We start from the raw sequence: 14,448 nt of genomic DNA on the forward strand, positions 1-14,448 counted from the left end.
GGCGCGGATAAAAACGCCTTTATTTATTCAGAACTAAAAGACTGAAATGCAGCTGTTTTCTTTTCCTGCAGAATGTCTTTTATGGTCATTTTTTATTCTAGCTATAGTATTTAAAATACATACATTTTAATGGACACTGGACATGTCATAGAGGAGCAGTATGAATAGCCTCTTGGTCCTGTAGTCCCTAAATACCACCTCTACACATAGCACACCATTGTTTGCTTTAATTATTTGATCAAAGAATGTAAATGTTGAAACTAACTTTGTTTTATTAGACTTCGTTCTTTAGACGACTTGAGTTTCTCTCAAACAAAGTTCATCACTTTGATTGACATCACTTTTTTTTACTGTCTCTATATAGTTTCTCACATCTCGTTCATCAGCCATCGTGGCCCAAACGTTGCCCAAGATTAGCAATTTATTCATCATTTACACATAAAGTTTAAGAACCACATCTGCAACATCTGCACTGTAATGGATAAGAGAAACATTATCGCTTCATGACTTGATTTTGGCTGGAGAGCAATTTAATTTATTAAGTGTAGAACAAGATGATCGTAAATAATCCGTGTCATTTTGTGACGTAATTTGACTTTTGACCAGCGTGTGGCGCCAAACGACTGTGAATACTGGAAGAATGGCCTCAGATTGGGCATCAGCTGATGCCAGTTCAAGATAAATGAAGGTAATTTGTTTTGCGTTGTTGTGACACACTGAAAGGAAACAACCATTGGAGCTGCAGCAGCTTATATACATATATATTGATTTTTCCTGTACCTGACGTGTCTTACATCAGCTACAGGGGAAGGAGGCGTCCTTTCACTCACAATTCTGACAGTTCAACTATAGTGGACAAAAATAACACAATCTGTAGGTGGTTAGGTTTTTATTCTTCAATCATCCCAGCAGCATTCATTCATCCTATTTTATCCACCCTCTACTTCATGTCCAGTGACATTATCGCCGTCATCCCTTTTACATTATCAGTAGTTTCTGGTCCCTCAAACCAAATAATAATTCCAAAGGCAACACAAAAAACAAATAATCTTGACATGTCCCATTTCAGCTTCCTATTTAACAAACATTGCTCATTGATAAGCAGTCTTCGACAAGTATAGATGCTATTAGACAGTTTAACAGCAGCAACACTGCATCTCTTGGTCATTACATCGCAGTGGAAACGCCAACGAGGTCTTCAGTGGAAAGAAAGTGGAGTGTTTTGATCATTAGTCACTTCAAGTACTGATTACACGCTGGAGTCTTAATAAAAGAGCCTGGCACAGCCAAGTTAAAGAGGTAAAATAAGCCGCTCCGTTTAAGGCTTTGTGTGACTAAATAATATCAAGTGCATCACTTCCACAGTTAGATTTTTGCATTTAAAATGCTTAAAATGCGTCTGACAACCACTGGCACATTCCATTTGGGCACAAATAACTTATTTCCTACGATGACAACCTTTTGAAGGCGCAGCAACAGGTGAGTTCGTAGGGTGTGCTCAGTACACACAGCGGGCGAGAATAGGCCACAACGCGCCTGTCAACTCACGGATGCTCAGTAGGAATGCTTAACGAACGCTTCAGGTCTCATTCAGGCCGCGTTGTACCGCGACACCGGCGCCGCAGAAACGACGGGGAAGTGACGAGCCACTTGAACGCCTGCAGCACTTCCTCCAGGATGTCGCTGGTGTCGGGGCGAAACGCTGCACACCTCACATTCCTGACGAGCTCTATGAGCAACTGCTTGTACGCTGTCCACTAAAAGTATATTATATATGATTTACTCTAATGCAGCACAAGTTTGCGTTCAGTTTTGGATTAAAAGTCTTTTTTTAAAAAGGCACTTCTTCATGTGTTGTAGAGCCTCCATTTACTTTTCCTTGAAGTTGACTTGAGGTGTGCTGGAGTCCATTTTGGTTGCAGAGGCACTTGGATGAAAGCGTCACAAAAGTAAAAGTGTGGAGTTTAGCTGATCAGATAAACCTCATCCTGCAGCTCTCACTCGCTCTGACACATTTCGCACTTGGCTTCACTGATTTCCCATCGCGCCCACTCCTACGGAGCGCTCCTGGAGGACCAGAAAATTAGCGGCGGCGGCGGCAGAGACGATGTCCACTGATGTAATTGCACGATGGGCGAATAAGGTCACTTGAGGTCCCCTGCTAATCTCCTCCCCCTCCTCCTACCATTCGAACCTCCACCGCTGGGCCTTGTCTCCTGGGCTGCAGGGCCTCATCTGCACGTCCGTGCGGCCCTCGGCCGTGCGGTAGGCCGTCACGCACATGTCCGTGTGAGGGTGGTGGATGATTCCGTCCTGAAACGCGGGACCAGACGTGTGAAGTCGCATACATTGACCTGAGCTTGCGCTCGACATAAAATGTGCTGTCTCTTCACCTCTCTGAACTCCCAGATGATAGTGGGCGGCCTGACGTCCCCGTCACGAGGGCAGTGTCTCATCCCAATGAAGGTCTGTCCCTCAGGTACTTCAGCGCACAGCTCTGTCACCGAGTTGAATCGGATCTCCTTCTTTGACGTGTATTCGAAGTACTGCAGCAGAAAGGAGACTTGGTTATGTGGCTCTTATACTGTATTTAAAGCAACCAAAAAGAGCTTCGTCACATCTTTCCCTTTGCCCTAATCTCCCTGTCTTCAAAAAGCTTTTCAACAAATACTGAAGACAAGCTTGGTGGGTTTCCTTTCTTCAAGGATTACAGGTTTTTTTCCCTCCGCTTTGGGATCAGGACTCGTCTGAGCCGGCCTTTCACCGAGCGCGGCTCTCATCTGTGAAGACAAGGCCTCGGCCCCTCTCACTCACGCAGCACGAACAGAAACCCTTCCTCTCACCAGGTGTCACGTCAACATCCTGACCCCCGCGGGACAAATAAATAGAAAAAGAAGACGCAACCCTCCCCGGGCAACCCGCTGAGAAGAAGGTCAGGTAATCAATCTTCATAGCTCCCCATCCTTCTCTTTACATCTCATGCATATTTTAGCTGAATCAGGTTCGGTAATGGTTTCTAAAAAAAGCCTCAGCCAGGCCGTGGCGCTCGGTCGGCCTGTGGAGCTCATGTATGTTTTAAATGGAATGCAGTTGCTATGTGGGCCAGGGAAGGGAGGAGCCCTCAGGTTTTTGTTTCAGCAGGGCGCCATTCAAACATTGATTTTCAGTCACACATGGTGCTTTTTGTGAGTGCGGACACCTGATGCGATGCCTCGGTGGGTAATCAGAGATATATTGTCTGACTCAGACATTAAATATACATCCTCACCGCCAAACAATCTGGGGCTTGCTCTCCCATCCATCACTGCAGTTGGAAGGTGTACTAGGCTCAATTGTGTGATATTTGTGGTTATAATAGTCTCCCCTCCATTACATTCCAGTCATGCCAGACACGCCGGCGGAGAGCAATTTTCTGTGTGAATCAACTGTGGCAGAACCTTTTTCCAGGGGTTAGCCGTGTTGACATTTTCAGATCTGCCTCCCACTGGACCGAGGGAGCCGGTGAATGTGTGGGAGACAGAGGAGCAGAGCAATGAAATGAGCCAGGTGTGAAAGGCTCAGCGTACCTGGTTGCCTCCCTGGCCGTGGCAGCCGAACAGAGAGAGGTGGGCACCGGTGGGACTGTGCTCCGGGGCGTTGTAGTCCAGACATTCTGAATGGATCCCCGAGCTGCGCACCTGAGAGGAGGAAAGCAATGAACACAGACCAATTGAATGAAAGAAAGACAAACACAAACAGGCTTCATTTCACCCCCCCCCCCAGCTGGTTTAGTTGTGTGTTTGTACAGTGGACATTCACACAGATTTAAAGCAGCGATAAAATTCCAGGATTTCTAAGTTTAATTAAACAAGGATTAAACAAGTGGCGACAAGGGAAACTAGTGATTTATTTCAGTTCACGCACTAAGAAATCTTTCAGAGCTGTTTGGTTAACAATGGCCTATTAGGTGTGCGGATTACAACGCTCTTGGGTTTCAGGGCTTGTTTGTGTTAGAAAGGAATCCTTCCTCTCTCTCTTCCAGAGGTTTGGATTTCAGGATTTTCTCACTTCATGTCCCTGTCGACAAAACCGTTTCAGACGGCGAAGAGTGGAATTTAGAAAGGAAGACAACCTCTAAGCGATCTCGGCGTCTATGCTCGAAAGACCACGCAACGTATCACAGTAAACAAATAAAATCCAGATGTGGCGAGCGGACACTCACAGCCCCATGCCAGCCCTCGCTGTCCTCCGGTACATGGAGGTCAGGGTAGATATTTTTCAGGTACCAGTCAAAAGTGTTGCACTTCAGCCTGTTCCTCAGCAGCAGTCGCTCTGAGATGTCCCCGTACGACTCCTGCAGAGTAAGACATAGAGTGTGAGACCTACAAGTCCCTAACCTTAATATCTGTATCTCATACAGGGATCTTTGTTCCATCTTAACTATGATGGTTGACTCTCACACAGGAGAGTCAACAAACAAACAGGAACCCGGCAGGTTTGAACTGGTCACACATGCTGTACATATTAGATAACATAGGAGATAGTTTTGTTTGCTGACTCAAAGTCCATTTACACACCTTTTACAAATACTGCTTCAGCCCTATAATATAATAACAGTGATCTAGTCTGACAGTGTTGTTCTCAGTTTGACCAGGTAGCTTACTGTTTGATCAAAGATCCCAGGCATGAATAATTTCAGACAGCTGGAACTCAGATACATAAATCTTTCATGCTGCACAATATTCAGAACCTGAGAGGCACAGCACAGACCGGCGATTCGTCATGTGTTGACATGGTATATGAAACATTGATGTCCAACATGAGAGATGTTCAATTTAGCAGGAGTTGGACGAGTAATGTGTACCAGACCACAGCAAGGTGTCTCGTCAAACCCCGTGATTGTAACCTGTGCTTCTACCTTTTTGGCTGGTGGATTCCTGTTGTAGAAGTGCTGTTTGTAAGAGTCCATCCAGACCTCTGCGGCTCGCACAGTGTTCTGGAGGAAGTTGGGCCGCGCGTACGGGGCCTTCTTGGGGAAGACGTGTCCCACGTGGGAGCAGGGGTGGATCTCCAAGCTGCCCCCGCACTGCCACACCTGACGGGGAAACGAACACGAACCCTTAATCCAATCGCTCTAGCTCCTTATGGCCTAAATATAAACAGCAAAAAACTGCAAAAACGTTTAAATGATCTGTCAAAGCAGGTTTACATGAATCCTGTAAACAGTTTATCTTTATATTGCACACAAGTCAGATAAACTGGGTTTGACATTACTGCAGATGTGCTGTTACAGGGATTCACACATGGTACGCCTCCATCTTTATCATTAACCTGCTAATTTATGGCTATACTCTATTTAGAAGCTTGTCCAAAAAGCAAAAAGAAAAAAGTTGCTGTTAACAACCTGTTTTTTTAAGTAGCATTTTTACATCCACATGCATAACTCATAACTCAGCTAAAAAAGCCCATTCACCTCCACACTATACCCCATGCATGCTATCGTATAAATCATACACACGTTGCTGCCCTCAGGCGTCTGAGCCAGGTTGACTGACGCACACAAGTGAAAGGTGAAACCAATGTGACAACCAGGTACCAACTAAATATCAGGGAGCAGTTTCACGTGTCGTGGCTGTGATCCGTCACCTATACGCGCCTCTCACTCCATGTGCACTTTCACTGGCTCTGGACAAATCAGCAGATTAGTGTGGAAAAAAAAGTTTCCTCTAATAATGAGAAGATCACAGTAACAGGAAAGACTGAGTCCAAAAAAGTGTCGTGTGTGACTAAGAGCTTCTGCAGACAAAGCAAGTTAGATTAGTCACTCTTTCCCAACATTTTTTCAAAGCTGCACTCTGGTCCCTGAAGACTCTGGCAAAACAGTGAGTGGGCTCTGTGTTACATCACTGAAGGAAACCTGAACTCACTCTGAAGGAGAGCTCTAGGTTTTCGCCTCCCCAAACCTCCATGCCCATGTCGTATGTGCCAAGGTACTCGAAGTAGGCCTTGCTCACAGCAAACAGCCCGCCTGCCATTGTAGGAGACCTGAAGTACAAGGAGGAGTTTTATTATCATAAGAAGGAAATGGTTGTGTCATTTGAAAAGCTGTGAAACAATAGTAGGCATAGAAGTGAGTAGAGGCTCGTCTCAGTAATGACAGGTGTGTTACACCACGGCTCGATCTGATAAAGCGAGCTCTTGTGTGCGAAGACCTCGTTATACATCACCTGATGGGGTCAATGCGCGACTTGCGTCTCTTGCGCTCCACCTCCGGAACCGAGTGCCACTGGAAGGTGAGCCTCCAGTCGAAGCCGCCGATCATCGGATCGTCCGTTTGCATGTAAAACTCGAAGGTGTTCCAGTCGATGGTGTCGATGACGGGGCACACGATGGTGCTGGCGTTCTCGGCGATCCTAAGCGGTGCAGCGCGAGCAGAGATGAGCAGAGAGGAACCGGGACTCCGGTGGGAGAAGACGGAGACGCCCGTCGGCCTACCGTTCCAGCAGAGGCTCGATCCAGCCGGGGACGCACTCACAGTGGCAATCCAGAAAGGTCAGCACGTCCCCCGTGGCGAAGGTGGCCCCGATGAGCCGCGCTCGGACCAGCCCCTCTCGCTTGTTGGTGCGGATGAGGCGCACGCGTTGCAGCTTGCTGATGTAGTCAGCGAGCTGGGATTTCAGGTAGCCTGTTGGTGATAATGCACAAGCACTCAGTCACTTAAAACAATGAAGCCATGTTATGTCCCCGTAACGTCACCTCAAACACGTCTCGCCTGTTACAAGCGTGCTAGATGTCAATCATTGTTGCACATTGTGGCACTGAAGACCAACAAAACCTGCTCAACCCAGTTTGATGAGTTGTTTAAAATCAGGAGGATGCAGCCCTGTCTGGAGCCACCACTCTGGTTTGGTTGGGAGTGCCATGGAGTCCTGTAGCATTCCATTTGGTACAGTAAAAGCGGTCAGGGGTGAGGAAATGATGTCACCGCAGCCTAATGCGCCGTGAAGTCATCATTTACAGCACAGAGGAGACTTAAGGGACTGAATACTTATTCCACGTGCACAGACCCGTTTTGGAGACGAGGCTGCATCAGCCTCAGCGTTAGCACAGGTCTGCAGGAATCAGCTGATTCAGTGCAGGGATATAATTACTGTACATGACCCTAAAGCTCTTACCTAAGCAGAAACTTTACAGACAGCTAAAGGATGGGACACGCAGAGGCTGGATCGCAAACAGATCCAGAATAAGACAAATCATTCCCATTGTGTTTTTGTTTATTCCTAATAATAACTGCAGCCACAGTGAAAACACACTTTTAGTGCAATTGAAGTAACTCCACACTTTATTTCACTGTTCAAGAAGTCTGCCCTGGTTTGTTTCAGATGTTTTTCTAATTGCTTCCTGAATCCATCCAGAGGCACAAGATCTGTTCACTGCTCCACAGACAGAATCTTTCATCTATATATAGCAGTGTCCTGGTTCACGTGTTCCTTTGAATGCTGTCAATGTGACGAAATCAAAGCGCAGGTGAAGTTTGGCTTTTGTTTTTTCCACTGAGCTACACCAATATTGTCACTTGTCTTTTTAGGCTCAGGTTTTATTTTTAGAGGCAGAAAATAGCACATTGGACTCGTTATTAAAAGAAGGCATCGAACCTCTGTCACTGAAGTCATCGATGAGGATGATTTCTTTCAACAGGACGGCAGGCGTGGTCTCCAGAACGCTGTGAATGGTCCTCAGCAGGGTCGACCAGGCCTCGTTGTAGAAGGCTATGATCACAGAGGTGGTAGGTAGCCGGCGGTAGTCAAACCTCTTGCTTCGGCATCTAAACACGTTCATGGTTGCGTGGGTGGGGTGGAAAAAGAAGGAGAGTTTACATAAGCAGGAGTACACGCGTACATATTTATGCTGCTCCCGAGCAGCGTATACAGCATTTGGGCGTCTGGCCAAAGGAGAAGATGAGTGGTCTTAACCCCGACGGGAGTCATTAAGACAATAAAGAGCTGCAAATATATAGGTGGGCTGGGGGAGAGGGGGGGGGGGGGGTCACACCAACAAGCAACATACCACAGAAAAGCTCTGGATGGAAACCACAGAGGTTTGAGCAGACAAGAAGAACAGAGAGACAGGACTGTGTGACACAGATTACGACTAATAGATGTATTAAAACAATGTAGAGGTGAATGATCATAGCATCTGTATTATCACAGTAGTATTAGGATGTCCTCCAGGTCATTACAGTGCAGGTAAACACTGTCCAGTTACCTGTGAGCCGTTTTTCTCTGAGCAGATCCGCTGATAGTTGCCAGGCACCAAGCTAAACAGAAACGCCAACGCGCCCGGAACAGTGTGAACAGGAAGCGGCGCTCGCGGCTCAACGACCGGACGCCGTCAGTCGCGCCATCGCTCCGTGCGCACGGAGACAAAACGTATCACCCGCATCACAGGGCGAGCGCTCAAGCTCCCAGGCCTGCGCGCGTGTGACCGACCGCACAGAGCCGCACTGTGCCTTGTCCGAGGACGCCGAGGCCAAGCGCCGCTGCCGCCGCTAACAGGCGCCCCACTGTGTCCCCGCCGCCACCTGCGTCAGGTCCACAGCCAGCCTCCAGGGCGCCGCTGCTGCCGCCACTGGGCCCTGAAGAAAACGCAGGGCTCAACTTTAACCTTGTTAGAAGCTTCCTCAGCAGTTCCTACTGCCGCATCCGCAGTCGGCAGACGATTCAGGACGAGTGACCATGACTAATGCTTGGAACACATTAAAGCCCCTGCTCAAAACAAACGGCTCCACGGGTGACAAAAATAGCGCGATGCTGACAGATGCCACACGTGGGATTTATTAAAACGGCATCCAGCGAGCGACAGAGCAAGAGGCAGCCCCGCAGATGCAAGACATCACTCTCTGTCCCGTCACAGGCACAGAGACAGCGACAGACAGGCTGTGGATGGAAGCCATGTTTCCAGGAAGCTGCTCACAATAGCTTCGATAAGCGGCGTAATGCATCGCGAGAGCAGTCGTCCTCGCTCACTTTAGTCTCTGTTGAGGAATTTATCTCTGACGCTGCTGCAGCTCAGCGATTAGTGCTGTGTTATGTCTGGAACGACGCGGAGGCTGTGACACGCTATAAAGCAGCAGGCGACTACTGGCTCGTTCCCGTTTCACTCACTCAGTCATCCTGTGGTCCTGGATGTGTCGGTGGAGGGAAATCCTGTCACTGACGTAGATGTTGATGGCGTAGCGCTCTATGGCGTCCTGCTCCTGCTTCTTTTCCTCAGGGCTGAGGTTGAGGTGCGTGGCGCGGCCCCACTCCCCCGGCGCGTTGCTGTCCGCCGGCGGCTTAACGTAGACGGGCCTCCCCAGCTGCCCCTCCTCCCCCGCCTCCTCGATGGACAGCCGCCTCAGGTCCAGATCGTCCGCCTCGTCGCGGTGGAAGGAGAAGCGCGCGAGGAGCAGGTAGCCCAGCCACAGCAGCCACAGCAGGAACCCGGCCTTGGCCAGTACCCCCAGTCTGCGGGAGAATCGGCCCCTCATGGCGGTTGTGAGTGCCCTTCAGGACACAAAGCTCTAGAACACACGGAGATACAAAAGGAAAAAACACCTTCACCTGTGAGGATGAGCTTTGATCCGAATTTATTATTCCCAAACGCAGACAGCGTTGGCCTGCACGCGGGACGAGGCAGCAACAATCACCACAAAACATCGTGGACGTCGCGACGCCCAGGGCCAGACGAGCATTAGGCCGCTCGTTAAATACAAATTGCAATAAAGGAAGCGGCCGGCTTCCAGCCCAATAATGTGCTGAATGAACTGAGCCTGTGATGCACGTTAACGAGGGATGTGGTAACCTGAATTATCCCCTTGTGGTCACAGCAGATTCTAACGCGCGTACGTTAGGCACGCGTACGCCAGCGTGAGCTCATTGCTTTTCACTGTGGAAGGAATGGTTTGCGACGGAGCAATAATTCAGTCGGGACGGGTTAGACTTCACTGATCGCGTTTTCAGTTCGTCTGGGTGGAATATTTGCACAAGAGTACAGTACATCCCGTTTTTGTCGATTTAAAAATAGGATGAGCCTCAGATACTGTAGCACACAAAAGCTAGCATTTAAAGACCTTCATGTGTGACAGCCCGGCTTAGCATGTGGTGCCAACAGGCTGCACAGACAAAGAACGGGACGTGGCCACTTGTTCTGTATCTTTAATATAACAGCAGGGTGCGATTGACAGTACTTCCAAGCATTGTCAGACCGGCTTAGCAGCAACACGCGCCGACACACGGACGGTTCCCCACCAGAGACCACAGCGACGGACCTCCGCTCCCACTGGGTCCTTAAAGGCAGCGGCACAGAGCTCTCCCTCCAGTTTGGGCCACGGCCAAATGACTCAGGACTCCTGAGGTTACAAAATGGAGATGCCTGCAGACAAAACCCCCTTTTATTGGCTGTCCATCACACCTTCCACTCTCCCTGAATCCGATAGCCCTACTGGAGATTTGTTTGGCACAAGTACACAAGGCTTGGATACAGCTTAAATCCTGCCCTACTTTTTGTCTGAGGGAATAAAACCAAAAAAAAAAGTAATAATAACATTTGCTTTTGCTTCATAAGCTGCAATCTGTGCTGCATGTTTGATCCCGTTATGATTGAACAGCGAGATGGAATGGATGGGTCAATAATTGATGTTAGTGTAATGCAGAGGAAGCAGACTCGGACAGGACGGGTTCTCAGATATCAGCACCAAGATTCACAATAATCAAGCAGCGGTGGTGGTTTTATTAGGATGTTATAGTAACCTAGTAATATCCTCATGCAGTCAAGAGTGGAGAACAAATCGCTGTAGGACACGTCATGTCCAACCAGCACCAGTGGAACCGGTTCCACAAACCAGTTGGACCTTTCCAACTGCGAGCACACACATACGTCGGGATCACAGCCTCCTCCCAACGGCGCAAAGAGCTCCTCGCTGATTACGCGCTGCGTAAACAGAGGCCAGGATTCGTTTAAAAAGGTGGATGCCGGCGTTTCCCATTAACGTGGCCCCATTAACGGCACCGGACCCGGGCCCGGGGGAACCGATCTGTCAGGCTCAGCAGACACGATCCCGCCTCTCGTGTCTCGCTGCACTCGAGCAGCCGTGATGCCGGAAAAAGAGCCCCAAACTGAATGGAAAAGTAGGAACCCGTCGCCCACGTACACACACCTACTGATCTAACTATTATCTGGAAGTGACGGGGTTCGAGTGCTTCAAGCGACGGGGAAGCGATCCCCAAACTGGATCCTGTCACGAGTCAGAAGTCGGGCAGCAACAGGTCTCCGCATCTGCCAAACTTCATCGGCGCTGTGACCTTAATGCGCGTGACAGTGTGCGGAGAGCGACACAATCAGCGGGACAATCATCCTATTCAACGCCGGCGCTCGCGCACAGCAACGCGGCGTTTAAGCCGTTCTAAACGAGCGCCGGCTAAATAATGGGCTTTTGTTGGGGTTTAAGCTAGCGTTAGCCTAGTAGTCAAATCAACGCGATCGTTAACCGCGACGCTAATTGAGGAAGTTGTAAATGTAAATTAAGTAAGCGACGGTGTTAACGCGTACTTCGTACTTAACTTATCGCTGTTTGGCAGGCGTTCACTAACTAAACCCGACTCTCTCACCACACGCCCGGCCAAGTTGGAATGGGCGAAAACGGCTTCACCTTCAGCGGCTGATTACATGTCTCGGGGTTGGATCCGCTGGCCTCGCTGTTCGTCTCCTTCCAGTTAAACTTCTGCCTTGCAGATGTCAGCATACCCACATCCTCTCCTCCACCACGCTGGGCTGGAAATGCCCGTCATGGCACCCACAAAAAGTGACGAGGTTCCGGGTGTACCTGTCAAAATAAAAGCGCAACTGAGCCACGCTTCGCTCTGCGGCTTTCACCAGTCACCCACGACATCGAAAAACGTTATTTTTTAATTATTTGTCTGTTTCTTCACATTAACTTCTCAAAATAAAACATATTACAATTAAAATGATAATTTTACACGAATAATCGTTACTTCCGGGGCTCTTGGCGATTCTCTCCCTTTAGCTTGACGCTGCATTCAGTGCGGTTTGTATGTACCAATGTGATAATTGACGTAAGAGAGATTTTTAAAGCAATTTAGTTTTTCACTTTACTTTCGAATTGTCTCCTTGTAACCTGAGAACCAAATGTGACGTTATGTTACTGTGGTAAAGTGCCTGAACAAAAACTTGAAAACTACATTTTTAATGAAATACAAGAACCTCTTTTTTAAGTTCATATTTATTGTAAAAGCCTGCTTCCATTAAATGCTGACACAATGTAAGGATGCTGCCTCTGTCTGCAGCATGTTGATGAGCTGAGGCATGAGCTGAATGACCTTTATTGTTCAAGTAAAGGGTGTCTCTGTTTGTACACTTCAGGTGAATTTAAGCAGAACAGCCTTCATTCAAAGATGTAATTAAGTTAAACACATCACAATCATTTTGTTTTTCCCCCAGATTATGACTATTAAAGATGTTTCAATAGCAATGGCCGCAAACCGTCTTAAACCCTTGACATTTACAAGAATGAATGGACAAAGCCGCGCACACACACACACACACACACACACACACACACACACACACACACACACACACACACACACACACAAACACACACACACAGAGAGCCCTCCCCTCTGTGTGTTCTCCATGTAAACCTGGTTTGTTGTCAGACGTTGTGCGTGTCCTGCTCAGGCCGGATCACGCTTGCCTTAAAGTGTGCAGTCCACTGGTGCAGCCTGCTGTTTAGCAGACACCTGCACCGATTGGGACGTGGCCAATGCCTTTAATTCCTCCCTCTCCTTCTTTTTCCTTTCCTCCGCCTCTTCTTCTCCCCCAGTTGAAACCAATTGACACCTCTCTCTGGACCGATGTGTCTTCTTCCGGAACTGCCTGTGGGTCCTGTTTCTGCAATAGGAATCTGGGACTTTCACAGATAGGTCTTACGTTTCAACCTTTCCCCCGATTCACTAGTTATTGAGCTGTAGATGTGAAATGCACTGTTTGCTCTTCATTGTAATATTTATTTTTTACACCTATTGGATATTGAACAATTTCTCGTTGTTCAAGCTTATCAACACCTACATTTTCTCTATAGGTCCTATCAAGCTGTACTATAATAAAAGAGAAGTCATATCATTCTTGGGATTTTTTACTCAAATCCAGAGCAATTCCAATGTTTGCCCTGCTTAAAATAGGTCTGCAGTGGCTTTTGTTGATTTGCTGGTCAGTATAAGCGTATCACCGTGCTTTACAGTAATCTGCAGCTGGACTTATCGCGGCAGCTGCGGAGCTTACAGCCGAGATCTCTCTCATTTGGCGGAATTGCAGAACATGATTCAGGCGTTTGAATACACACAACAGTTGAAGTGTGCAGTGCCATCTAGTGACTGCACCAAACGCATGGCATTTAATTAATCACGTAGGTGCAGTAGCTTAAGCCTGATGTGAATAACCTAAGAACTGCACTAATACATATACATATAGTCTCAAATATTAATGGCCAACTCCCACTGCAGCCAATTTTTGCTCTAAATTACAAACAACATATTTCTCTCCTTTCATGAATAAAGAGGAAATAAAGCATGGGGGAGCATGCAGCCATTTATTTTGATAGACAGCAAGGGAAAGGGTTACTGGAGAAAGAGTGCGTAAGGATCGATGCATCACTTTTCAGCATTCTGGCTTCTGTTTCCTGCTAATGAATGCCGGTTAATTTAATCTCTAAAATTAGACGCGCGAAGCTGAGAAGCATGCTGAGTTTGTCAATGGGCTAATAAAGCGCTAAACCTTCTCAGCGCTGGCACGAGGAATGTGTTACTGGGCCCTTTACTTGTCTACAGCTCTATTCAATTACGGCTCACTTCACATCTGATCTGATTTAACTGTGGGACCAATGATTTCATTAGCTGGGCGTCCTTTGTGCCTGATGTTCATTTAGCCTCTTTGTGCAATAAATAATAGTGAATAGAGGTCACATTGTGGCACCAGGTTTCCTAATTTAATGGAGATGTATTCTGGCCCACACGCTCCCGTTGCTTGTTATCTCTCTAGAGCAGAGGACAAAATCACCTTCAGCCTTAAGAACTGAATATAGGTATAGTGACTCTGATGTTGAAGGTAAAACCTCTTTTATGACCATGGTCGTGATTTTACTGAATGGCCAATAATTATAGAGTCGTCATATTTCACTCTCACACTGATAAGTGGGAGCATCCATCATGGCTGCATCGTTAGGTTCATGACACAGGATAATATTTAACATTTTATGCCTCCGAGAGGTGGCTAATATGCTGTGGCATTTAGAAGTAGCTATGCACTCGCAACACGGCAACGCGGCCGTTCATTCTCATTTTCAAGGTTATAATTTCTCAGTTCCTTCTCAGTTAAATCTGTCAGAAAGGCGATGCGTCTGCTTCATGTTTA

At 47.6% G+C, this 14,448-nt stretch overlaps 1 protein-coding gene across 2 annotated transcripts; it reads right to left on the reverse strand.

The window, feature by feature from the left end:
• Positions 1-872: 872 nt before the first annotated feature.
• poc1bl (POC1 centriolar protein homolog B (Chlamydomonas), like) lies at positions 873-12,583 on the reverse strand. Of its 2 annotated transcripts, none has more exons than XM_029167197.3 (11): positions 11,669-12,583; positions 9,144-9,541; positions 7,635-7,804; positions 6,475-6,664; positions 6,207-6,392; positions 5,907-6,024; positions 4,898-5,074; positions 4,202-4,333; positions 3,567-3,677; positions 2,394-2,546; positions 873-2,313 (listed from the first exon to the last, which is right to left on the reverse strand). In XM_029167197.3, exons 2-11 carry the CDS (start codon positions 9,506-9,508, stop codon positions 2,182-2,184), a joined length of 1,734 nt encoding a protein of 577 aa, XP_029023030.1. In that variant the 5' UTR covers positions 9,509-9,541; positions 11,669-12,583; the 3' UTR covers positions 873-2,181. The 2 variants fall into 2 exon arrangements, with proteins under 2 accessions (XP_029023030.1, XP_055369047.1); XM_055513072.1 differs by lacking the exon at positions 11,669-12,583 and adding an exon at positions 11,628-11,647.
• Positions 12,584-14,448: the final 1,865 nt, after the last annotated feature.

Source organism: Betta splendens, chromosome 11 (assembly GCF_900634795.4).
Source record: "Betta splendens chromosome 11, fBetSpl5.4, whole genome shotgun sequence".
NCBI classification, from domain to species: domain Eukaryota; kingdom Metazoa; phylum Chordata; class Actinopteri; order Anabantiformes; family Osphronemidae; genus Betta; species Betta splendens.

What these genes read in the sequence shown, in the direction of transcription:
- poc1bl (XM_029167197.3), bottom strand. Translation starts at nt 9,508, where the DNA reads ATGAGGGGCCGATTCTCCCGCAGACTGGGGGTACTGGCCAAGGCCGGG. An exon ending in CAGGACCACAGGATGACTGA is followed by an intron (nt 7,805 to 9,143) that starts GTGAGTGAAACG and finishes GAACGTGTTTAG; the next exon opens with ATGCCGAAGCAAGAGGTTTG. An exon ending in GCGAGGGCTGGCATGGGGCT is followed by an intron (nt 3,678 to 4,201) that starts GTGAGTGTCCGC and finishes TCCTCCTCTCAG; the next exon opens with GTGCGCAGCTCGGGGATCCA.